This window comes from Equus caballus, chromosome 28 (assembly GCF_041296265.1).
Source record: "Equus caballus isolate H_3958 breed thoroughbred chromosome 28, TB-T2T, whole genome shotgun sequence".
Taxonomy (NCBI): domain Eukaryota; kingdom Metazoa; phylum Chordata; class Mammalia; order Perissodactyla; family Equidae; genus Equus; species Equus caballus.
In genome coordinates this window covers 33,947,750-33,973,330 of record NC_091711.1, presented here as the reverse complement: position 1 = coordinate 33,973,330, position 25,581 = coordinate 33,947,750, and the positions used below count along the sequence as shown (strand labels likewise).

The 25,581-nt window shown below is 42.5% G+C and overlaps 1 protein-coding gene across 7 annotated transcripts in view; it reads left to right on the top strand.

Annotated features, from left to right (window-relative positions):
- Window positions 1-12,644: 12,644 nt before the first annotated feature.
- Window positions 12,645-25,581, top strand: part of APPL2 (adaptor protein, phosphotyrosine interacting with PH domain and leucine zipper 2) — a 54,467-nt gene continuing 41,530 nt past the window's right edge. For 2 of the 7 annotated variants that reach the window (XM_070254595.1, XM_070254591.1), the window contains exons 1-3: window positions 14,882-15,073; window positions 16,372-16,417; window positions 19,824-19,922. In XM_070254595.1, the coding sequence (XP_070110696.1) occupies window positions 19,899-19,922 (24 nt within the window). In that variant the 5' untranslated portion in view covers window positions 14,882-15,073; window positions 16,372-16,417; window positions 19,824-19,898. Of the gene's footprint in view, window positions 13,256-14,881; window positions 15,074-16,165; window positions 16,418-19,823; window positions 19,923-25,581 lie in introns of those variants that run through there. The other 5 variants (XM_070254589.1, XM_070254594.1, XM_070254590.1 and 2 more) reach the window with 5 other exon arrangements.

Sequence of the window (25,581 nt, the reverse complement as noted above, 5' to 3'; positions counted from 1 at the left end):
GTTTTGTAATATCTCATATCAAAAAAACCTTCCCCCAGAGGCTTAGATGAGTCATAGCTGGAATCTCTAGACTATAAAATTAAATTTATTAATATCATTAATCACACACACCCCCCTGCATTTTGGGCATCAATTAGTAGCTTTTGTTATTGAATGCTTACTGTGGGCCAGATGCTATGCTATACCTTCCATTTAATCATCATAAACGCTTGATGATGCAGAGACTTTTATGACTTCACCTTATCAGTGAGGAAGCTGTAGATTAGAGAAGCTAAGTAAACAGCTGGCCAGTAACCAAGGAAGGGCAGTCTCCCCTCTAAGTTCATGCATTATCGGCTCTTGGATACTCGCTGCAGGAGGGGCTGAGGAGAGACCCTCCCTCTGCCCTCCAGAGAGCCTTCTTTGCAAATCCATTGAGCACCAGTGCTGTAAATGCCAAGAATTCCAGGAATGGAATTCTGCTATCAGCAAGGTGACCAGTGCATACACCCCAGGGAGAGATCCAGAGAGAACTGAAGAGTAAGAAACTCCTCTGCTGACCCCTCCATGGACAGCCAGAAGCCAGAGAAATTCACCTTTTCATGAGTAAGTTGGTGGGAGGGGGTGTGACTATGAGATCGAGTGTGGAAACCATCAAATCAGAGGCCGGCCCGGTGGTGCAGCAGTTAAGTTCGCACATTCCGCTTCAGCGCTCTGGGGTTCACTGGTTCAGATCCCCAGTGCGAACATGGCACCACTTTGGCAAGCCATGCTGTGGTAGGCATCCCACATGTAAAATAGAGGAGGATGGGCATGGATGTTAGCTCAGGGCCAGTCTTCCTCAGCAAAAAGAGGAAGATTGGCAGCAGATGCTAGCTCAGGGTTGATCTTACTCAAAAAAAAAAAAAAAAAAAACCCATCAAATCAGATTCATATTTAAAGACCAGAGGGTCAAACACTTGAAATTCATATTTAACAAGAAGTGCATTCAGAAAAAAATGATTTGTGCATTTTGCTCCTCTGAGCTCAATGCTAACACCCCCAAAATACTGGAAAAGTAATTAATTCCTTCTCATTAGCCAAGGCATAAATGCTCATTCATTTGTGAAATATGTATTGAGGGACTGCCGTGTGCAAGGTCTCTGCTTAGCAGGGACTAGGGGACGCAGCGGAATGAGGGTTCTCCAGGATGGCGTAGTCAGGTCCGGGAGACCCAGCTGTAAACAGATGTTTACAGCGCAGAGTGCCGCACACCTTCATGGAGGAATGCACTGGGCTGTGTGGACCTTATGTGAGGAGCCTCCCACCTGAGGGTCAGTGAAGGTCTCCAAGACGATGGAGCAAGGTTTTGAGGGATGGCTAGTATGTAATCAAGAGAAGGGGTGGTGAGGAAGGGAAAGTATGTTCCTAAGGAACAGAGGAGCAAGTGAGAAGGCTCAAGAGAGCCTATCACCTTCCAGGACTTGTGCTTTCTTAGTAAGGCTGGAGCCCAGGTATAAGGAAAGAAGAGGCAAAGAAGAGAGTGGTCCTAAAAGTGATGAATTTAATGATAAGCTATATTAAATTCATATGTATATGGTCAGCCATCATTCACAGTCTTTCTCTTTGCTTTTCATGGTAGTTGAAAAGGTAGTAGTTTCAAACTCTACTCCTCCAAAAAACGCTGAGTGCATTGTTGGCTCATACTAACATCCATCGCCCTTCCTTCCTAACAGAACTCACTTCCCAGCTCTTCACACTTGTCCACTCCTGCCCCACATGACTCTGGAGATGCTGATTCATCTCCAGGTTCAAGGGTGGATCCTTGTTAGTCTAGGCCAGAGGTCGGCGAACTATGGCCCATGGGTCTACGATCTGCTTTTGTAAATAATGTTAACTTGAAAACAACCACACCCGTTATTTCCTATGGCTGCTTTTGTGATACAACAACAAAGTTGAGTAGTTGTAACACAGACTGAATGGCTCCCAAAATCTAAACTGCTTACTGCCTGGCCCTCTTCAGAAGTTTACTGACCCCTAGTCTAGGCCAGTCAGAGCACTGAATTCTCTCGGCAGATGCTATTGGTCCAGAGATGGGCTAGTTGCTTAAATTGGCTGATCAGATTAAAGAAAAGAACTTATATTTCAAGTTTGGAGCAATGATTCTCTCACTTCTGGCAGAAGATGCCTCAGGTGCTGCTAACAGCCATCTTAGAACCGTGAACTGTTCTAGACATGCCAGAACCATGAGATGGAAAGATCTGGGTCCTTGATAACACTGTTGAACCATCAAATCAAGCAACCCTGAAGCCTGTCACATCTCTGCACCTAGTGTGGTGTGAGATAATACGTTTCCTTATTGTTTAAGCCAGTTTGAGCAAGGCTGTCTCTTACTGGGAAGTAAAAGCACACATCAATGCTATATAAGTAATGCCACCTTGTTCAAAGGCTGAGGAAGATACCTAAAACATAGTCACAACCCAGAATAAAACAAAGGAGATAACGGGAGGAGTAAGTGCCATCATGAGCCCACACAGATTGCCTGCAGGGAGAGTCTAGAGGCAATCACACACCCTTACCCAGAGTCAATGGAAATGTTTTGAAAAATAAAGTTCCTAATTCAATAAACTCAAGACAGTTTTCAAAGAAAAGCAGATTTTATATAGTAAACTGGAAATTGGAGGAGTGGGGAGGTACCACCAGAAGAAATTCCTTAGACATCAGGAGAAGTGATGGCTGACTGGTCCTAAGAGGAAGGATAAAGACAGAAACAAAAAAATGCAACTTGTACCAGTTAATATAGAGGAAAAAACTCCCATAAGCCACCTGCAAAAGCCCTAGGGATGACTATTTATGTTAGACTCTCACAATTCGTGCTTATAAACAATGGTCTTGACACAAGAATAGAATTAGCTATGTACAGGCTATTCTCTTTAATAAAGCAAAGAAGAACAAAGTCTCTTTTTTTTTCCAAGATTTTCTGAGCCTCCTCGAGAAAGTTTTCTTTTAATAACAAATTGACAGTGCAATGATATGAAAAACACACTCTGTTCTTAAAATGCTAGATTAGAGGAATCTTTGCAAGAAGAGTCCTACTTTACAACAGATCTTCGTTGTTCCCTGGTCCAGCAGGATTGGACTTTTCTAACATCAAACATAGATTCAAATACATAGTATCTTAGAAAGCAAGATCCAGATACAGAATCACATTTTTGGTGCTGGGGGCAGGGCAGTGTGGTGAGCAAAGCATAAGCAGTGGAGTCAGATAGACCTGAGTCCAAATCCCACCTCCACCTCCAAACTAGCTGTGTGGGCCTCTGTTTCCTAATACATAAGACAGGAATAATGATACAGATCTTACATGGTTGTTGTAAGACCTTAATTACACATATATGGTATATATATGTACATATCCTCCACTTATGGAAGCTATCACTATCTATCATTGTTGTTATAATTATTATTATCATTCTATCGCAAGCATTCTGACATACTGTATTTTACAGGCAAAGTTCCTATAGAACACTTTCCAGCTGGAGGTGGACAACTCCATCTGCCTCCTTTAAATCTTCAGTGACCTTTCAGGGGAGCAGAGTGGGCCAAATGCTGTGACTCAGAGCTGAGTCCTCAATAGTCTGTCAAAAATCATGATTTAACAGTACTTTATTCAGGAACAAGAATTCCATGAAAGCCTATTCATGGATTGGGAATGATTTCAAGCTGTCATTGGATTCAGCAACCCACTGCCACTTCCAAGTATCAGAGCTCAGCTGGGGACATTATTTAAATTAATAAAGTACAATGAGTGGCTGAGGCAGTTGGTCTGATCAGTCTAGCCTCTAACGTGCCCTGGAAGGACCCAAACTATTCAACAGTGATCAGCAGTTAACAGAGGCATGCGGAAATTAATTATGACCTCCCGAGGCTGGGAAGTCCAAGATCGAAGTGTTGGCCAGTTCAGTTCCTGCAAGAGCATCTTCCTGGCTTCCAGATGGCCGCCTTCCCACTGTGTCCTCACCTGGTGGAGAGGGAGTGATCTCTCTCTCTTCCCCTTCTTAAAAAGTCACTAATCCCATCATGAGGGCCCCATCCTCAAGACCTCATCTAACCCTACTCACCTCCCAAAGGCCTCATATCTAAATACCACATCACTGGGGATTAAGGCTTCAACATAGGAATTTGGGGGGGGAGGGTTTCATAATCCAGTCCCTAGTATGATCCTTCTGCAACTTCTTCACCTTCAACATTTCTCAAATTCAATTACCTACATCATAAATCGCTTCTGAAGTGAATTTGCTCAGACTTTCCAAGATAGTTCTCCTTTTAGCCATGATTCAGCATGAAAAATTTCATCTCAGCTGGGAAAACATCAAGGAAAATAAGCTCTGTAAGAGTAGGGTCCTTTTATAAAGGACGCCTTCATGACATTCTTCTCCACTGAAGAACACTTAGAAATTACATGAGGGCAGAAGGTCGAGGGAGGGTCGGGGAGAAGAGAGGGGAGGATAGAAGATAGGCCTGTGTCACCAAGAGCTCAAGCATCCAAACAGAAGTTCTGTTCTCACCCTGGGTAGCCTGAGCTGAGCTCTGGAGCCAAGTACACTCCAAATGAGACTTGTGCAGTTTTGATTACCAGATAAGGTATGTGTTACAAGGCAATAAGCCTCAAATTTGTGAGAGAGACAATTAGGCCATAGGAAGAGACTGAAAACAATAATCAGCATTTAGTGACTTTCTTGAGCGTCAGGAGAACAACCTCTGGAAGAATTAAGAGAAGGCTCAAGCTGGTGCAGGGGACAAAGGGGTGGTTTCATGTTCATTCTGTGTTGATCCCTGCAGTGCTTGGAAAAGAAAACAAGACAACTCTGGCAAGATGAAGCATCCATCTCTTGGTACCTGAGAATGGATCAGAGAAAGAGAATCCTGAGCAGAAAGTAGCAGCAGAGACTGTCTTAAAATATGTATGACTGATTTGGTTACCTCTTGGGAGGCTCAGGGAAAGGGGGAGGAAGTGAAACGACATTTATTGAGAGCCAACTAGAACGTAAGGTCTTAGAAGGATGGGGCCCTTGTTCACCAACGTGTTGCCAGCTCCTAAAATAGGCCGTGATATGCAGTAGACACTCACTAATGTTTGTTGAAGGAAGGACAGACATGGCACAGAGCTCACTGTAGAGTGGGCAGCCAGTAAATACTTTTGAAAGAATCAATTAATTAATGAATACCTACTGTATGCCAGGAATCATTTCATTCTTTTATTCGATTTATAAATATTTTATTGAGCGAGCTCCTACCAGACACTCTGCTGGACACTGAGAACTCAAAACAGAAAAGAGACAGCTTCTGCCCTCGAAGAGCTTGCAGTCTTGGGAGATAGAGCCACAAGCAATGATGATGCAATATAAAATGACCACAGGCTGTATCAGAGGGCAGAAAAAGATAGAAGAAGCAGGTCTCAGTCTTCCTGGGAGAGTCGAGGCTGTATTTACAGAGGAGGCAGCCTTTGAACTGAGACTTAAGATGAGCAGAGGTTTTCAGACATTTCAGGCAATGAGAATAGGGTGTGAGAAAATTTCAAGTTCATCCTTTCAGGAGAAAAAATTCTATCAGACAAAGAAAGTGGGAGAGTGAACGGAGAAAGGAAAGAGATGAGACTCAGGCCTAATGGTAAAGCAGCTTTCATTTGAAGCAGCTTGAACTCACCCTACAGAAAATAGGAAGCAGGACCTGTTTCATGGGCGTGTGACCTGGGCAGTCCCATGGGACGCCATGCTCAGATGGGCTTCATGCTTGGTCTAATGCTCTGGTGTTGGCTGTCTTGAAATTCTTCATAATTTTATCTTTGAACTTGCGTTTTGTAAGTGAAATCCAATGGCACAATGGAACAAGCGCATGAGCAGAGAAGATATATGCGATATGCATGTCTGTATTATCTTACTGCTTCATGTGCATGCAGTGTTCATGATACCCCATGAGCACAGAATTCCAGTGGGCCTACTATGTGTGGGAGTTTAGCCATAAGTACAAGGTAAGCATATTATGGAAGCCACCATCTCCCACAGAGCATTGATAGGATGTGTGCATATTAAGAAGTGAGACTTAATCGTTGGATTTGTTTTGTGCAATGGGCTACAAAACACAAATTGCATCATTTCAGTGATTCCACATTTGAGTTAAATGCTCTTATATTTGTATTTAAAACTGGCATTTCACAATAGAAAGATGCACAGCAAAGTTCACACTACTGATTTATAATTTGAATTTTTCTTTACTTAGAACAACATTAAATGTCAAATAAAAATGTCATGACACGTTGAGAGAGAGAGACTACCAAGAAGAGGGGAAAAGCTTTAGATTTGAGTATGTTTAATGGCACTTTTCTCTTGCTTTCTGAACATTTTGCACCGGGACCCACAAATTATGTAGCTAGCCTTGATGGGAAGCCATTAAAAAAAAGCTTGAGCAGGGAAGAGACACAACATGACTACCATTTTGGAAAAATAACTCTTCACTAGAGTGTGGAAGTTAGAATAGAGGGAGGCACAACAAGGAGAAAGAGGACCCATTGTTACAATAGGACAGACAAACGTTGGTGAGGTCTATGCTACAGCAGGGGGCAGGGGGATGGAGAGAAAGGGATAGATGTAAAAGGAGCTGATGGGCAGAGTGCTGGGGCTGGGTAATTCATTCCATAGGGGAGGTAAGCAAGAGGAAGGATTGTAGCTTGACTCCCAGACTTCTGGCTTCATCCATTGGGGGATGCCATCCCCTGAGATGTGGAGGAGGAGGAACAAAGAGTATGGGATGCGAGAGGGAGGAGGGATGTGTTGAAGGCGAAGGTTGCTCTGGGACATGGGGTAGTCTTCTCGTGCCTGGGTCTGTGCTGTACTTCTCCCATCTTCTTATGGTAACAGACCCCACCTCCTCTGGCTTCAGAAGTGTGGTCTTGACTGAAGTTGGGCCCAGCATGGTAGCTGGTAGCGTGTGCACATGCACACACACAACCACAGCTAGTGGTCCAAGGAGCAGGTGGATAGGTGTCCTAAACCAGGATAATCAGAGTCCTGAACTAGGATTTTTCAAACTAAAGCTGGGGCGATATCCCTTTCCTCTTTAGTGCCAGAGGTGAGTCTGCAACTGCCAGTAGACATGGTTCTAGCAACCCTGAGACTCAGGTCTGAGAGAGTGAAGCCAAGGTAGAGAGGATGCACAGAGGAGAGAGAGCTCTGAGGGCCTTGAGTCCCTAGTTCCAGCAATTTTGCCCTTCCTGGCTACACAGTCTTCCCTTGCTCCCCTCCACTCTCTCCCAGGCCTTTATGTTTTCCATGAGCTAACTGGAGTTGGGGTTCTGTCATTTGCGACTGAAAGAGTCCTGATTAAGACAGGACACGTAGCCAGGTGCCCATGGAAACAGCTTGAGATAGATATTATCATCCCTATATCCTAGAGGAGTGAGCTGAGGCTCAGAAAGTTTAGATCACTTGCCTGAAGACTCATGCCTAGCAGACTGCGATGCCAGGACTCGAATGCAGGTCCGTCTAACTCCAAAGTCAGTGATCTTTCCATCATGCCACATTTTCTTCCTAATCTGTTCATTATGCTTGGCATTCTTTTCTATAAATATGGGGCTTCAAATTTAGGGATATTTGTGCTATTGAACTTCCAAGTTTCCTGCTTAATGACCAAAAGCTATGAGGGCCAGACAGTGAGGTCTCTGGAGCATTTCCCAGGCTCTGACTATTCCCACTTTAAAAGTCACTGGTAGCAGAGGGCCCGGTTGCTAATTCTGCAGAAGTTTAAAGTCAGTGACCTTATGACCAAAACGTTATTTTCCTAAACTTTATCTTGTTTTATAAGTTCAAAAGGAAATTCAAGTCTTAATTCCAAGCAAGAGTCACAAGGAGGTGATAATGAACTGATCCCAAAGCTTCAGAACCTGACAACATCTCTCTGTGAGCTTTTCTCAAGCCCGCGCATCTATTTATCACTGCATACTCTTCTTTACAGAACCTTCTTTTCCTTCTGTTCCATTAACCCAAATGTAACCAAAGACAATCTTTTCTAACGAACTCATTCTAGGGCATTGTGGCAGAGCCCATTGTCTCCAAATTGTTATTCTGTCCTCTTTTCTTTCAATAATAGAAACTCTGATTTAAAAAAATATATATTTATTATTTTTAATGGAGATATAATTCACATATCATAAAATTCACCATTTAAAAGTGTACAATTCAATGGTTCTTTTAGTAGATTCACAAGGTTGTGCAACCATCATCACTAATTCCAGTTCATTTCATCATCCCCAAAATAAACCCCATCCCCATTACCAGTTGCTCCCCATTCTCTCCTCCCTCCAGCCTCTCTGGCAACCATTAATGTACTTCCTATCACTATGAATTTTCCTGTTCTGGACATTTCATATAGTTGGAGTCATATACTGTGTGGCCTTTTGTGTCTGGCTTCTTTTATTCAGCATATCGTTTTCAAGGTTCATCCACATTGTAGCACGTTTAAGTACTTCGTTCCTTTTTATTGCCAAAAAATAATAATATTCCATTGCATAGGTATACCATTACACCAAATTTTGTTTATCCATCTATAGTTGAGGGATCTTTGGGTTGTTTCCCACTTTTTGGCTATTTTGCTGCAATGAACATTCATGTACAAGTTTTTATGTGGACAGATGTTTTCAATTCTCTTGGGTATGCACTAGGAGGGACTTGCTGGGTCATATGATAACTTGATGTTTAACATTTTGAGAACTGCCAAACTATTTTCCACAGTAGCTGTACCACTTTACATTCCCACCAGCAGTGTACGAGGAGAACCCTTGGTTTTTGGCTGGGCATACTGAGCCTGGAAAAAGGTCAACTTTCCAGCTTCCCTTGTAGCTATTGCAGCCATATGGCTAAGTTCTGGCTTATAGGATGGGATGTAAGCAGAAGTGGTATGTTTCATTTCTGGTGGAAACATGTCCCTGTTGCTTTCTCCAACCTACTAGTTGGAAGGTCGATCCCCAGTCTTACTCGAACCCTCAGCTGCATTTGACATAGTGGATCAATCCTTTTCAAAACAGTTTACTTGTCTTGGTTTTAGGATGGTATTGCCTCTGATTTTCGTACTCCTTGGGCTTCTAGGATGGTTTAATAGTCTCCTGATTTTGCTCAGACCTCATTAGCTGCTGGAACTTTCTTGGGGATCAGTCCTCCAACCTCTCCTCTTTCCTATCTGTACTCAACCCCTAAGAAACTGCATCCACCCTTATGGTTTAAGTATCATTCACTTGCTGGTGAACTTCCAGCCTCTGTCTCTCCCCTGAACTCCAGAGGGGTGTATTTAAGTACTCAGATGACACCTCTACACTTGGATGTCTAAAAAGCATCTCAAACACAATGGCCCAAACGGAATGGCTGATGCCACCACCAACAACTTGCTCCTCCCCCAGTGTTTCCCAACTCAATAAATCACAGGCCCATTTACCCACACGCTTTTTCTCTTTCTCTCACACCCTACATTCAGCATATTCTGTCAAGTCTATGTAAAAAATATGTCCAGATTTCAACTACTTCTCGCCATTTCTACCACTACTCTACACCTTAACCTAGACCTCGAAATCTCTTGCTCAAGTGATTGCAATAGTTTCCTCAGAATGGAGAAAGAGTCTTTAAAAACGTAAGTCAGACTCTGTCACTCAGCTGATCATATTTAGAATGGCTTCCTGCTATATCTAGAACAACGTCCAAAGTCCCTCTCATGGACTCAAGGTTCTCTGTGATCTGGCGCTTGGCACCTCTTCAACCTTGTCTCCTCCTTCCCTGCCTCATTCTACTCCAGCCACACTGGCCTTTCTGCTCTTCCTCAAACTAGTGAGCTTACGCCTGCCTCAGGGCCTTTACCCTTGCTCTGCCCTTTAGGCTTGACTTGCTTGCTTACCTTATTCAATTCTTAGCTCAAATGTTGGCTACCTCCCAGAATCCTTCCTGATTACTCCCACTTCCCAGCATCCTCTCTTCCTTTACTGAACCTTATCATATTCTTATCAATTTGTATTTGTTTATTGTTCTTTCCCCTATTTGAATATAAACTCCACTAGGGCAGGGACTTCTGTCTGCTTCAGGCTATATTCTCAACTTCTAGAAGAGTGTCTTGCATGTAGTAGGTGCTAAATAGTGCATGAATGCCTGAAAAAGCTCAGAGCACTATGGTATCACATGAAATGAGATTCGTGAAATCACTTTTTAAATTCTGGAGTACTAATGTGTAAGCTATACTGACATACATTATATTTTAATCAGCATTTGTCAAGCAGCTTCTTTTGTTCTAGGTAATGTACTAGTCACTATAATTATAGAAATAAATAAGACAAAGTTCCTGCTCACTCTAGCTGGAAGGTCGAGGGTGGGAACAAATATAGATGTTATTCTAGAATGATCTATCCGAGGGCTGTCTAAGCATACTGAAGGAAAGGAAGATTTATTTTGCTTGGGAGTACAGGAACGAATGAAGCCTTCATGAAAAAGTCACATTAAGTGTGATTGGAAGGTTGTGGTTGAACTTATCAGACAGAGAAGCAGGAGAAAGGGCATCCTGAGCAGAGGAAAGAATACAAACAATGTGGGTGCAATGCGGGTACTCTACTATATGGTTTGCTAAGCATCTTCTCAAAACAGGTGCCTTCCTCATTCCTACTTTTCTCTCCCAGAGCCCCAGGCTTTCTTGGACCCGACTCCGCCAGGTACCTGTTTGTTTTTCACTGTCTTTCTCCCAGTCGGTCTTCAGTGGGTAAAAGGTTACAGCCAGAGAGTTCATCCTTTCTCTCTCCAGAGGACCTGGCAACTCTAAATTGTTCATCTTTTTACTTCTTGTGCCCAACCTCACAGCTGTCCAGGGATTTCAGATACAGTTGAGCGGATGTTTAAAACCCACCCTCATAATACTTTAATAGGGGCAGATACTTTTTAACGAAACATTTAAAAGTTTTCTCATGTTTACGTAAAAATTCCTCTTACATAGTTTCTCACAGATTGTCTGTTGAAGAGGACATTTGGCTTTAGAATTTAAATGAGTCATAATAAAGATAGCAAAATAAGTGGGAGACAGTGCTTAACACTGAGCAGTCCATATTTATTAAATGAATGAGTGATTGGATGAATTAATGAATGAAATAAATTAACAATTTGCAAATGTGTTGTATTCTCAGAGTTGGTTTTGTAACTTAGCTGTTTTGAATGTGGGATGCATCTTCCAAAAGAAACAATGTTGTAAATGATACTTAAGTGCCAAGAAATCCCACGAAGGCTGTTCAGCCTGTAATATAGCAGTAAAATGCAGAAAAGTAATGGTATTGTGTAAGAACATGGTTTAAACAATTTTGAACACTGATATTTGAGAGAAAGTAACTTTAATTAGAAGATGAGGTGGCACATGAAAAGTGTGGCAATTCCCAAAGGGACTTCTAAGCCCCTCCAAGCTTCTGGAGGGCACTGTCTCCTTTTTACATCTATTTTCAAATTAAAATGTATGCATTTCTTTCCCTTGGTACAACCTCATACTATTCTTATAATCAGCAAGAACTATTGTTTGCCTGGTAGGCAATCAATAACTGTCGTATTCCCAATTGTATGGAAGGGTGGGAGAAATTTCTTTTAAGAAATTATAAAAGAGTTGCAACAGATGATCATGTCACAAACAGCAAACATGTATTTGTTATCTTGTGTCACAGTTTTCAGAATAAAAGGAAGGTGATGTGCTATGCTCTTGAAAAGCTTACTATTTACAGAGGGAGTAAGACCTACACATAGAAAGAAAAAGCACTACCGGGTAAGGCGTGTTGGGTGACAGACAAGGCCACAGCTGTTCAGAAGAGGGAGTGATCTTTGGGGCCAGGAAGAAGGAAGGAAGGGCTTGCATCTGGTCTTCTGGAAAAGGATTTCAGACAGGAGAGAGTTGGGAGACTGTATGAGGTGAAATTAACTGAAATATTACTTGAAAGAAAATACAGGAAAAGGAAATAAAGGAAAAGGATGAAACATGTGAGCAGGATTCTATCCAAGAAGAAAGAATATGGTGGGGAAAAGGATGCTGGATGATTTCCACATGAAGGTCATACAATGGTTCAGGAAAGGTTGGTTCTGGCTAGAGTCAACTGGGAACAATGTCCTTGGAGTTTTCAAGTGATAAGGCAGCCTGCGATCAGACTTTCAGACGTGTTTGCAATTGAGATTGTGCCTTAATATACTTAGGTGTTTTTATAGCATATAGAATTTGTATAATTTTATGATATCCTACCTGTTGATTTTGGTGACACACCCTACTGAACAAATCTTAGTCATTCCTAGAGAAGGAATTTCTGTAACTTTGCCGTTGGTATAAAAGGCAGTATTCCCATCCCTCCCCCTTCCTTCTCTTCTGGCTTTCATTAACTGTCTGAGCCTGACCAAATCACTCCACTCCCTGGGTCCCATTTTCTTATCTCTAAATGATAACACTGAACTAGATCATCTATCCCTTGCAATCTAAAAACCTGATTATGAAATCTTCCGAAATGACAAAACACAACATACCACGGGGATAAGACCTAATTATACTGCCTCAAACAAATAGCTGTGGTTTCCAAAATGGTTACTTCTGAATATCACGGATGACTCAGTGATCCATATTTTTTTCCAGCATTAGGTGACCTTTCTGCTCTCTGGGCTGTTCTGGGGGCGCTGAGATTTATCTAGAAAAAGTAGTGTGGGAAATACAGGGTTTTCCTTCCATAAAAAAAGTGGCCAGAGTTCGCTCCTATCTCCTTCGGTTCAAAAGTTTTCTGGGGAGCCACAAATAGATAAAATATTATCTTCCCGCCCTCGAGGTCCCCTTCTTGGGTTTTCTTTGAATCGACGGGCATGAGCATCCGAGTTCCCAGACCATGGAACCTGACACCCCAGGCGCTCAAGGAGCCGCGGGGTGGGCCGGGAGGGTCTGCGGCGGCCTGTAGGCGTGGGCGCGCCGGAAGTGGGCTCGCCACACTTCCTGTGGTCGGCCCGGGTGCTCGCCACACTTCCTGTTGATCCTGAGGGCAGGGCTGAGAGGAGGGCCGACGGGCGGGCGGCGGCGGCCACTGGCCAGGCGTGAGCGCGTGCCGGGCCGCCAGGGGCACAGAGCGTCCCTCTGGTCGCTCGAGCCCGGAGCAGCCTCGGCGGCTGCACCTCCCGCCCTCCGCCCTTCCACCCGGCCCTCGGCCCCGCTGCGCGGCACCATGCCTGCCGTGGACAAGCTCCTGCTAGAGGAGGCGTTGCAGGACAGCCCCCAGGTACCTCCGCCGCGCCGCTCCCCCTCGCCCGCGGGCGTGAGGCCGAGGAGGCCCCTCCAGCCCCGGGGGGAGGCCGGGGGCACGCCGGAGCCCGAGGGGGCGCGGAGGGGGTGGGCACGGCCCTGTCCTGCGCCCGGGACCCTCCGCGAGGGGACATCCCTCAGGCAGAGCCGGGGGACCCGGGATAGCCCCCGCGGCTGGAGCCTTTGTGTCCTGACCTCTTTCCCAGCAGCTGAAGCTGAGGCTCCCCGGCCTCGACTCGGGCTCTGCCGCTGACCAGCTCAGTGCCTCTGGCACGTAGTTTAAACCTTTTGGTGCCTCAGTGTTGTCATCTGTAAAATAGGGATAATATCTGTACCTGCCTCTTAGAGTTGTTAGAATGAAGTAAGGAAATGCCAATAAAGTTGTTAGCGGACAATGTCTGGTAACAGAGTAAGGTGTTAATCTTATTTTTATTATTCTTACCGCTACTGATGTGATGGGACCGGGTGGGTTTAGAGCCAGAATGGGAGGCAGAGCCTGGATCTCTTTCCCAGCGGTACCAGGCCTCCCTTTGGCCCTGTTTTCCCATTTGTGAAGGGAAAATTAGAATACCTGCCCCGTTTATCGCCCAGGAGAACTTCATTAGCACGCTCAAGATGAGAGTGGAGTCCTTTGAGCTCTGTGGATGAAAGCTGGTGTGTAAATATAGCAAATGAGTGCAGAGTGACTTTAGTTCATAAGTCGGTGCACCTTTCCCCAGGGGACCTTTGTTCTCCTTCATTAACATCTCCTCAGCTTCCTATCTGCTGTCCTGGTTCTGCATCCCTGGGTTAATTTCAATAAATCTCTTTATTCCCCAGTGTCTCAACTCTTGAAAAATTAGAATGAGATTAACCTGTTTCCTTTCAGGGTTTCTTTTCTCTTTTTGGTTCTTTTCCTTTTTCTTCTTAGTGATTGTCCTCCCAGGATGATCCTACGCCCACTCTGCATCTTTCCAGTTCAGAATAAGTAGTCAGAAGTGCTGTGTGCTCAGTAGCCTTGAGTGGGTTTCTTTGTGTTCTTCCTTACACGTATGCAAGTTAGAAAGAGTAAGCAAACTGTGGTTTTTTTTTTTAATTGGTATCTGCTGGTCTGATTGACTTTTCAAAGGACTTTTTTAAGTCTCTAGACTACTGGCATTTTAAACAGACCAAAACCCTTGGTAGAAGTCATTTTTCTCACCCATCCTGGTCCATCCTCGCGTATATTGTATGGGATCTGAAGATAATAATGTAGAATTGCTAACGATATCATTTTGAATGAGGATTTCCATTTGCTTTGTAGTTGGAGAAATTGAGGTGCAAAGATGTATTGCTTTCTTAACTGAATGTGGCGATGGCTGAGCCAGGTTGGAGAGGTTGCACTGATTCTCCACATTGCCCTCACCAATAAGTCCCATTCTGAATTTTTGGCTCTCCCGTAAATGAATACGCACTATTTCTGAGTGGTTTACAGGATTTTCTCAGCTGTGAGGAAGCGGAAGGAGGACTGGCAAGCAAGTCAGGAGACCTGGGTCCTAATTCTGGCTCTAACTCTAACTTATCATGTGATTTGGACAAGTCGCTTATCCCCACTCTGTGACTGACTCAGTTTTCTTCTCTGCAGAATGAAGGACATGGAGCAGATGATCTTCAAGGGTCTTTAGAAACTTAAAATTCTATCATATCTGCATGGTTTATGAGCTTGTGTGTGGAAGAGGATGTTTAGAAGCATTGTCATTCCTATTTAACGTTCCTCTTAATGTAAGGAATTTGTCAGTGCTTTCAAGACCTGGATGTTACCCAACAAGGGTTCTTGGTGAGCTTGTTAAATGGAAGCTAACTTTCAAGAAGGTCTTTGATATCGTCAGAGCATATTTATTTAACATTCTTGTATGGGGCATGTGCCTACTGTGGCTTTACTCCTAAGGAGACTCAGCCTTGGACCTGGAAGGAATCTAACCCAACTCCTTAGTTTAAAGGAGTAAAAAGTAAAAACAATAGCAAACACCTATATCACGCATGCATTTTATGTGCCAGGAACTGTTCTAAATGTTTTACCTTCATTAACTCACTTAATCCTCCCAACAATCTTATGAAGTAGGTCCTCTATTAAAATTACAAAGAGCAGAGAAGTTAAACAGCTGGCCAGGATTGTACACTGTAAAGTGGCAGAGCCAGGATTGGAACCCAGGTGGTCTGCCTGTGTTGTTCAAGTTAGCCCAGCTACCTAGCACCTGGCTTTTCTGTCATTGGTGACTTAAAATGTTTCACTAAAGGAAAAGATCCTAAGAAACCGTCTATTGTTTGTTTCCTCTAGTTTTATGTAGAGTAGTTATGAGGGTTGCTCCAGTAACCTGGTTGCACAGGATTCATTAAATGAGCACAAAAGCTTTTGTTTGAACTCAGTGACCCAAGAAGAGCTGAATAGCGCTTGACTGACCTTAGACACATCTGTTCGTTCGTTTCTTCCGTTTTAGTACTGCACGATGTATTGTAAGACTAGTCCATGTGCGTACATGTATTATTTCTGGTTACCTTTGAGCTATGAGAGGCAGAATGTTTTGAGGCTTGAGATGCTTCTCTCCATTGCTGTCTGCTCCTGGCCAGGCACTGCTAGGTGCTGGGAATGTAGTGACAAATAAGAGTGCCTGCCCTCCACTGGGTCACAGTCTATTCCCGGAGACAGATAAGGAGAGCGGAGACAGATAAGGAGAGCGGCAGTTCGGTACTGTGGGAATACTGCTGTGGTAGGAACACAAATGCGACTTGGAGCTGCTGCAGCTCATACTTCAGGGCCTTCTTCCCTTGTCTGTGCGTAGTATGCTTCTGAGAGAAGGTGAAGACAAAAGCACTATTGCTTGCTGTTTTGTTTTGATTTTTGTCTTTTGTTTGTTTGTTGCCTTTGCAGTTGGCATAACTAAAGCACAGAGAAGTTGAAGACTTAGTTGTGAGATTATGCAATGAGTGGTCCAGCTGGAACAGCCCTCTCCACCAAAGCAGGCCTTTCATTACTCAAGCAAGATGCCTCAAAACCTGACCTGGTGGTGGTTTTCATTGTGGAGGGGTTTTGTCCTGCGGTTCTCTTGGTGTATAATACGTTTTTCCATTCTGCAGACGTGGTTCTTCTGAGACATTTCTCTCCTTCCGCCAAACTGTGGGTGTAAGAACTTTAATTGTTTTTCCCTTAAAAATGATATATTTATCTCATATATATACATGTATATATCTAAAACATATATGTTATATACATTTTAAATACACATATGTATTTTACAATCAGAGCTATTAAAATTGTGTCATTATATAATTAGATGCTATTCTTGAGAGTAAAAAATGTCTCAGACTATTTTATTAAGTAACACCCAGTTACTTTAAGCTAGAAAGACGATGTGGAGCTGAGGCTCTATCTGTAGGGTGTTTAGTTTTGTTTTTCTGTCCAGGTATACTCTTGAGGGTGTCAGGTAGTAGAAAAAGAATAGAATTCAAATTCCAATGATTCTGCCACTGTTACCTTAGGCAAGTTACTCAATCTGTCTGAGCTTGTGTTTCCATATGTGTAAAATTAGAATAGAAGTAGTTACTTAATGGAATTTTTATGAAGAGTAAATAACATGTGAAGTGTCTTCTTACCTGCATGTCATAGTAACTCCATAAATGATTGCTGTTATTGTCTTTGTAAGTAATGTGCACCAATGTCTTTCTGACTTTTTTGTAGAATTTTTGAGCAGCTGGTGTACCTTTGCCTGGTGCTTGGTCTCATTCCTGCTTTATGTCTCAGAATATGCCTGTTGTTCCAAATATAAGTTTAAGCAGATGTGGAGGTGACAAATTTGGATATCAAAAAAGTGTCTGAGATAGCAGGGTACATTTTTTTCAGGGGTGATCATGGCCTAGTTAAATTAGAAGGGGATGACTGGAGTTTTCTAGTCAGTTCTAATGAGTGTCATGGTAAACATGTCCAGAGTGTAAAGAAGGAAAATGAACCAACACTGGTGATGTCATTCTGTGGCAGTTGTCAGAAGTGAGAGCATGACAGTAGGATGACCAAAGAGAAGCCAGCTCCAGGACTGTGGGCTGTGGACCAAAAATGTGCCCACTGATAAAACTCACCCTGCTGGGTGACGAGTGCAGCCTCCTGCAGTGGAGGAGGCATGACCATTGGTGCCACCCAGACCTGGCTTTACCTCCCAGCTCTGCTGCTTCCCAGTCATAAGAGATTGAGCAAGTTTCTTTAACCTTGATGAACCTCAGTTTCATCTGCTGTAAAATGGGGTTAATGTCTCCATGGTGTCCACCTCATAAAGTTGTTGGAAGAATTAAATGAAATAACAAATATTTAGCGCTCAGCATAGTATCTGACACATAGGAGGTACAGAGTAAATGGTAGTTTTAGTTTTCTTTCTATTCTCTTTGTAGAGGACATTTACATGAGCCCTTTTCAGCTTCTCATTTTCCATTCCATTTTATTCCTAAGAATATTAAGAACAATAAATAGGACTTGACTAAGTGGACATCAGTAGTATTTACAAAAATTAAATATCCTCAATCCAGTTGTATCACTCTTTCCTGCCCTTTCTCCTGGATATATTAGTTATAGCAAAGAAAAGCAGAAGAATCGTAATAAACATTGGTGGGCTCCTGCAGCATTGGCACCATGAATACAAAAAGGTCCTCTACTATTAGATGACATTTATAGATAACTGTATAGATAACAGTGTTGCTGTGGTATTGAAATAAAATCATACATGTAAAGCCGTTAGTGCTGGTATATAATAAGCAAAGTTCATTATCTTCATTATCAGTATCATCTGTTATCACTATATGTCAGGCACTGGTAGGAACTTTATGTACATTCCTTATCTCCAGTGTTATTTGCAAATTAGTGTTAGAGCCTGAATTTGAACCCTGGACTGACATGGTCCCAAGATGATCCCAGATCCTTTGAGAGGCCCAGTGGACTGTAAGCTCCTGGTGAACAGAGTCAGTTCTCATCACCTTTCAGTCTCAGTTCCCAGCACAGTGTTTCATCAGTTATTGGATGAAGGCAGAGATGCATACATGAATGAATGAATATAAACTGATAGATCACCCAGTATAGTTTCTGAGAATGTCTTTTAATCATCTTTTTTTTTTTTGTTCCCAAATAAATAGTGTATTTTAAGGAGATGTAATGAGGAATTCTAAACCAGTGTTTTTCACCTACTGGTTGACATCCACTAATCCATTAGTGGATTATGAGATCCAGTGGATGACAACTATGATTTTTGTTTTGTTTACATTCTAGTCCTTCTCTTGATGAGAATTGGTACTGAAGAGAGTACATTAGTCTCAAGAGCAGGTATTTTAGCCTTAAAGACCTCTGGCAAAGCCAGGATAAGCATGTATTGCTATGAAGTGCACCAGAGTTGGCAGAATAAAGTCAGGGGTGGAATGATCCAAATGCCTCGGTTCCTGTGCCAGTTTGTGGGGGTGCTTTGGGGTCAGTTATTGCTCTTACCTGAGATAGGTAAGAAGAAGAAGGAGTTGAAATTCATCTCCAGGAAAATAATGAGCCGTAGTTGATTGTTCTTTGTAAAATGCTTTGGTATTACCTTATTAAAGGCGTTTCTGTAGCTTATTCTTCCTTCTGTGCCTAATGGTTTATTTCCTGAAATAGAGATCCCATTATCATTAATGTAGTATTTTTAATTCCCACTGTGCTGGACACGTTAACGAAAGTCCCTTGAGTAGGTTTGGTTTCTTATGCGATGCCTTGATACTTCTTCACACACCATCCAATGTATAAATATTTCTTTAGTGCTCTGCGTGTGTCAGGCACTATGCACGAAAGTGATAGGAAATACCCTTCATCTAATGACATGGCTCAGCTGGTCTCAGAGCACTGAGTAGTTAGTTTTCCCGAAGGAACTGAGCTCGCATTCTTGTTAAGTTGCTTTTTTAGTTTTGTGTCCAGAACTACTGCCAGTGGGCCCAGGGTATGTGAAATTTCCTGGCCACGAGTTTGAAAATTGGTTGAATAAAATATGACGAAAGACATGGAAATTGACTGTAGTATCTTAAGAGGAAAGAATGATGCACTCTTATAAGACGTCCAGGATTGCAGAAAACCAGACAGATGGTTAACTGCTGAGATGGTGCCGTGCTGGGTGACCACACCTCAGGTACACATACAGGCCGACTCTGACATCAGTTTATGGGCTTGAAGGGAGAAGCTGCCCTTTTAACGCTTTTTTTTGTTGGATGGGCTTTCCTGGTTCTTAGGTAGAGGCTGAAGTTGAGACAAATGATAGCACTTGAGTGTTAATCTTTTAAAAATTGGCTTTGCTTCTCCGGCCCTCAGTCCTAAAATTGTATTCAGTTTGCCCTCGCACTGTAGTCTACAGAATTAGAAAAAGAGTTCTAAATTAAAGCTCCTGGAATCAACTTGTACTAGTTTATCAATAAAATAATAAAGCTAGAGAACAGGCAGCTTCGCTCCCCATTTCTGTGCATGTGTGTGTTTTCTACCTCCTTTGTAACTTTTACACTCAGAAATAAAATTGACGTCTTTTCTTGTTTTTTTGCAGACTCGCTCTTTACTGAGCGTATTTGAAGAAGATGCCGGCACCCTCACAGATTATACCAACCAGCTGCTCCAGGCCATGCAGCGTGTCTACGGAGCCCAGGTATCCCGCTGTCCCCTCACCGGGAGAGGAGCAGAGTAGGGGCCCTGGGCCCTCATCTTGAACTTCTCTCAGGAGGTTGAGAGATTTGAGTCAAAACAACATCATTTAAAATTTTGAAATAAGATCACAATTGTTTTTCTCACTTCTGTTCACCTTAAGAAACAGTTTGTTTTCATTGCTTAAGAAGGAGGATGATTTTCCTGTAACTAGTAGAACCAGTAGAGAGGGACCACATAACTGTTTTTAATTTTTAAAAAAAATTCCACCCCAAAGGGAAACATTCAAGTCTCCCCTTCCTACTTGTGAATGAGTGGGTTCAGTGTCCGAGACATGCTCTTTGTCTTTCTCATAAATGGACAGTCTAAGATGTCAGTGTAGGCGGCTAGAGGTGTTTTTTCAAGTGCTTCCTCTGAAAAGATTTGAGTCACAGTTCTGAAACTATTGGGTGGCTTCTTTGTTTTGAGGAACAAATATCTCTGACTTGCAAAACATGGAAAATAAATTGCTGAATAGCAAAAGTGAATCTTTTTAAGATCAGGAAGTGCCCATGTAATACTTTCTAAGACTTCTGAGTTCCTTAAAACTAAAATTCGTTGTATTACACGTCAAAATATTATGGCAACTGATACTTTTCATTATTGATTCCTTGCTGACTTAAGTCTGTACGTGTTAATATGTTTCTTTTTTCATTGATCTCTAAAGAAATACATTTAGTATAAAATAATAATAATCACATATAGTCATTTATTATTATATAGCTCTTAATATTCATTTATAATCACTTACTGTCATCATTGTTTTATTAGTCATTCATTCATACCACATATGGGAAAAGGACTCAGTCTTTGCCATTAGGGAACTTACAGTTGGGTTGGGAGACAGACAAAACAATTACCAAAGAGTGTTAGAGGTGCTAGGAGAGGGCGGTCACCTAACCCAGAGGAATTGTGCTGGGCGCCCACAGGAGGATGATTGTGATCGTTGAGATTTATTGAATACTTCATAGCTTCCAGGCACAGTTCCAGGCATAGTTTCAGGGGCTTTTACGTGGTTCATTTCATTTAAATTCCCCCAGAACTCTGAGGTTGGTATTGTTATTGTTCTCATTTTGTAGGTCAGGAGACTTAAGGATTCTGATGATGAGTAACTTGTCCCAGTCTAACCCATTAATACATGGCAGAGCAAGTCAGCCTGAAGCCAAAGCCTAAACTCTTAACTACTAAGCATGGGGATGGTGGCCTGAAGTAGGGAAGTGGCAGTACAAATGGAAAGAGGTGGATGAATTGCAGAGGTATTTAGGAGGCGGATTGGTGATTCATTGGATGTGAAGGGCTTGGATGGGTGAAGGATGAATCAGGAGTGACGCCTAGGTTTTTAAGTTGAACATCAGGGTGGATCGTTGTGGGGAGGTGTGTGTCTGTATGTGTGTATGTGTAATGGTGGGGACACCAATCATAATTCTTTCTTGAAAGGCTGATTCTTAGGTGTTCATGAGACATCCAAGTGGAGAAAGAGATCTTGCTGAAAGTTCAGATCCAGAGTTCAGGCTGTAGATATAGATTTGCAAAATATACTGTGTTATACAAGTATAACTTATTAATTGGAACTGATTTTAACAACCAAAAGAATCAGGTGCTCATTTGTGGTTTTTCTTGTTTTGATAAGACATTCAGAGAAGGGGACATACTTTGTCAACTTTAAGCCCTATTTATTCATATTGTATGTTTTTGTATTTTTCCCTAAATATTCAAAATTTAAGAAAATAGAAGTTTTTTTTACTGGGCTCATAGCTGAACTTGCTTGCTATTCAGTAATTTGAATATTGTCATTAAATGGTTTGTCTCTTGTTTAAGGTTTAAGAGTCCCAAGACTTAGGGACTGTGTCTCTGCCACTCCTAAGAGACTGTTCTGCCTTTTATGTCTGTCAGACTCATTTACTTAGAGATGTCCAAACACTCTCTTGTGTGTTTTTTCTTTTGAGCCAGAAAACTACATTTTGCCAAAATTAAGTGGGTCTTGCATTCCAAGAGGCTGTAACGGCTTTTAATTCACACCACATGATCATCACATGGGTTCTCCTACTGGCCAGAAACCCTTCCTCCTGCCTCGGCGTTTGCTGCAGCAGAGGCAAGCGAGAACGTCTGGTTAGTGCTGCCAGACTCAGCGACACTTTCCAGCCGTGGTCAGTGGCATTCAGATCGGCTGGGTCAGGGTCAATTGGTTTTTCAGGTTTATTTGAAGGCTTAGGTGTTTTGTTTCTTTTTAATTAAAAAAGAAAACTTTTCTGACCTCTTTTGGCTCAGTTTGTTTATATGTGTGTGTATACACATATATACATGTGTATGTATGTATATGTGCATATGTTTATGTATGTGTGTGTGTCTATCTGTCTATATATATATAGATAGATAGACACACACTCTCACGTATATATAGTAATACTTCTCAATGTTTTTATTCAACTTTTTTCCCTAAGTTATGTTTTCTTGGTTTTATTTTACATTTGTTTCTTAAATATTTTATACCTAGACATGTTGAATTAGATTAATAGAGTTTTATAATTTCATTTTTAAAAACAGAGGCACTTAGCAAGGTGTTTATTTTCATTATTAGATTTTAAAAACCAAGTTTATGCTGCTGATAAATGATAAATGTTCATAAACGGTATTTTAGCTGAGGCCACATGTAAATTTCTGGATTCTGATTTAGTGAATGTCTTTTGGACGTTAGTTTTAGAAAGAGGAAGAGGGAGAAAGGCTAGAGGAAAGTTCTGTGAGCAGTTTTGCTGACTGTAGCTGGTTCTGAGGAAATTGTACATTTTATTTGGCTTACGTGCTAGAATGAAGCTATAGGCCATGAGCTGTTTTCAGCATTTTACAGCAGTCGTGGAGTCACGTCTGGTCTCTTAACTCAGGTGTGCCTTTGCACGTGGTGGGGACCGAGTGCTCCATTGTGGGTCATTTGAATGAAGGAAGCTGTACGCATTTCTCATGCGTTAGTAAAGCAGAGACCAGTTACTTAGATCTGCTATCTTTCAAACTATTGACGTTAAAAACTTCCATAGTGTCTGAACAGAAGCGTATGTATACATACTCAGTTAAATCTTCTCAAATTTTGTGTTTAATACATTTGATGTACTTGTTTTGATTCTGTATATCTGCCATAACTTTGTTTCTTTCCTAGAGAGGTTAAAAATTTTTAAATCTTTTAGAAATGGATTTATTAGGATCTTACAATGAAACTTACCAGGTAATCTTACGTCTCCTCTCAGGTGTTGTACTGAGAAAATGGGCAGGTCATATGATGTTCCCGGGAGTGTTAGTGAAACCTGCCAACTCTTGGAACCTGTCTTTGTCCTCCAACAGATGACAAGCTCTGTAGTTGGTGCCTTCAGTCTGGATGGAATTTTTGTTTGTTTTGGTTGCTTATTTTTTTAAGTACATTTTGGGTGGAATTCTTTGAAGTGAGAACCATGGTTAAGGCTCTTTCTCTGTCCTTCAGCAAAGCAGGCATACTCAAACGTAATCCCATCTCTGCAACTCTTCTCCCCCAAACCTTTTGGAGTACAGAACTACTAATCCTACATGAAATGCCCACACTGGAGGTGGGAATAGTATCTTCGCAAATTGGGGTGAGACAGTGGGAGGGGATATGAGTAAAATACTTCAAAGGGAAGATATTCATAAATTTGGTATTATAAAGAAGAAAATATTTTCTTTAGAAACAATGATATATATAGATAGCAAACTAAGTGAGTTAATGTACCTATTGGGAAACAAAATGAGAGTCATGGGCATCTGGGAGCGTGAGCTTGTGATGGGGAGGGAGAAGGATATGGGAGGCCGATGGAGGCAGAACTATATATTTTAATAATAAAAATAATAAAAACAGCCTCCATTTGTTAGGCACATAAATGTATCACACACCAGGCTAAGCATCTCCTGTGTATGGTCTCATTTAGCTTTCACAACAAAGGAGAGGTATTATTATAGTATATGTGTGTTTACAGATGGGGAAGCTAAGACTCAGAGAGGTTATGCAGCTTGCCTGTGGTCACACAGCTGATGAGTGACAGAACCAGAATTTGAACTCAGATTTTTGACTCCAAAACCTGCACTCTCTCTGAACCACTGTGCTGTAGTCTTGACATACTGGTCTCCAGAAACAGCAGCAGAGGCCAAGGAAGTAGGAGCTTTCACAGGTTGTTCTTGTCACTATAGAACAACCCCCATTTATCAGCCCAGCAGCTTTGTATAGTATGTTAGAGGTGGGAGCCAATTCCTTTCTGTGTCCCAGAGTAACTTCTCTGTTTAATTAGTTTTTATCCATAATTGTTTTAATCAGTGCATTTTAACAGCCCTGAACTGGTCAAATTGAGTTTTATATGATGGACTGGGAAGAAATATGTATGTAACTTAAGGAGTGAGAGCCTCAGTGGTTTCTGGAAACACCTTCAGAGGCCTGGGTTCCTGCGCTTGGTTTGCATGTGGGATCTACAGCTTTTCCTTGTGCTGGCATTCAAGGCTTTCAAGTTGGTATGAAAGGTTATTCCGGGCTAGGCTCATTCACTTAGGTCTAGGAGTTAAGTGTGTGACCTTGGACTCATCAGATCTGAGTTCCAGTCTTGGCTAGGCCACTTGCTGTGAGACTTTGGGCAAGTCACTTGATTGTCTGAGTTTCCTTATCAGTTAAACAGAGGCCATAATAGCAACCATTTCATAGGTGTTGTGAGGGTTAAATACCTGTAAAGTGCTGAAATCAGTCCCTGGCATGAAGTGCCCTTGGTGTTAACGTAACCATCTTCTGAGACAGATAATAACAGTTACGGTGGCGCAGTACACTGGGACTATTATTTGGATTAAATAAAAGCTTGGGCCTCTGATCCTGACTTTCTTACTTGCTTTCTTCAGTTCCTGGCTGGGTATTTGATACCCACTCATCGAGCCACCCCAGTCTAGGCTCCCTCCCCACTGCGCAGCAGGGGCTGCTTAGTGCCTCGGTCGCAACCTCTCTCCACCCTCTGCCCCTAGACCACACCTGACTCCTCTCACAATGCCCCCTTGACTATCTTCCTTTGGTTCCATGCCAAGATCTCTCCCAGGTCTCCCCCTAGTCTCTGCCCAGCGTTCTTGGTTCTCCTTTCCTGGCACTCTTTTGCTGGCTCCTTAAGTCTTGGCATTCCCTAAAATTCCGCTGGAATCCTCCTTTGGTTAGTCTCTGTTTGTCCCGTGGACAAGATCACTTCAGCAAAGCCTGGCCATTTCAGAATCTGTTCTAGCCCTTGTCGCTAGGTCTTTATTTCAAATGACTTTGGCCTGTTGTCGCTGTGGAGAGTGAGTTCTCAGCTCTTTCCTGAGCTGTTGCATCCTTTCCTCATCCATCTTGCTGTCTGCAGGGCAGTCTCTTCCCCCTTGAGTCCCTCCTCCACCTTGTAGCCAAACCAAGCACGTCCAAACCCCCCTTGCCTCCCTGTCTTCAGACGCTTCTGTGGCTCCTTGTAACCACAAGGCAGAGGTTGAAACTCCCCAGCAGGGCACACACACCAGCGTCAGCCTGGTTCTCTAACCTCATCTTTGTCTCTTCCAGAATGTGCCAGGCCCCCTACACATCTCAGGACTGCTGTACTGTTCCACTGCCAGGAATCCCCGTCAACCCCTTG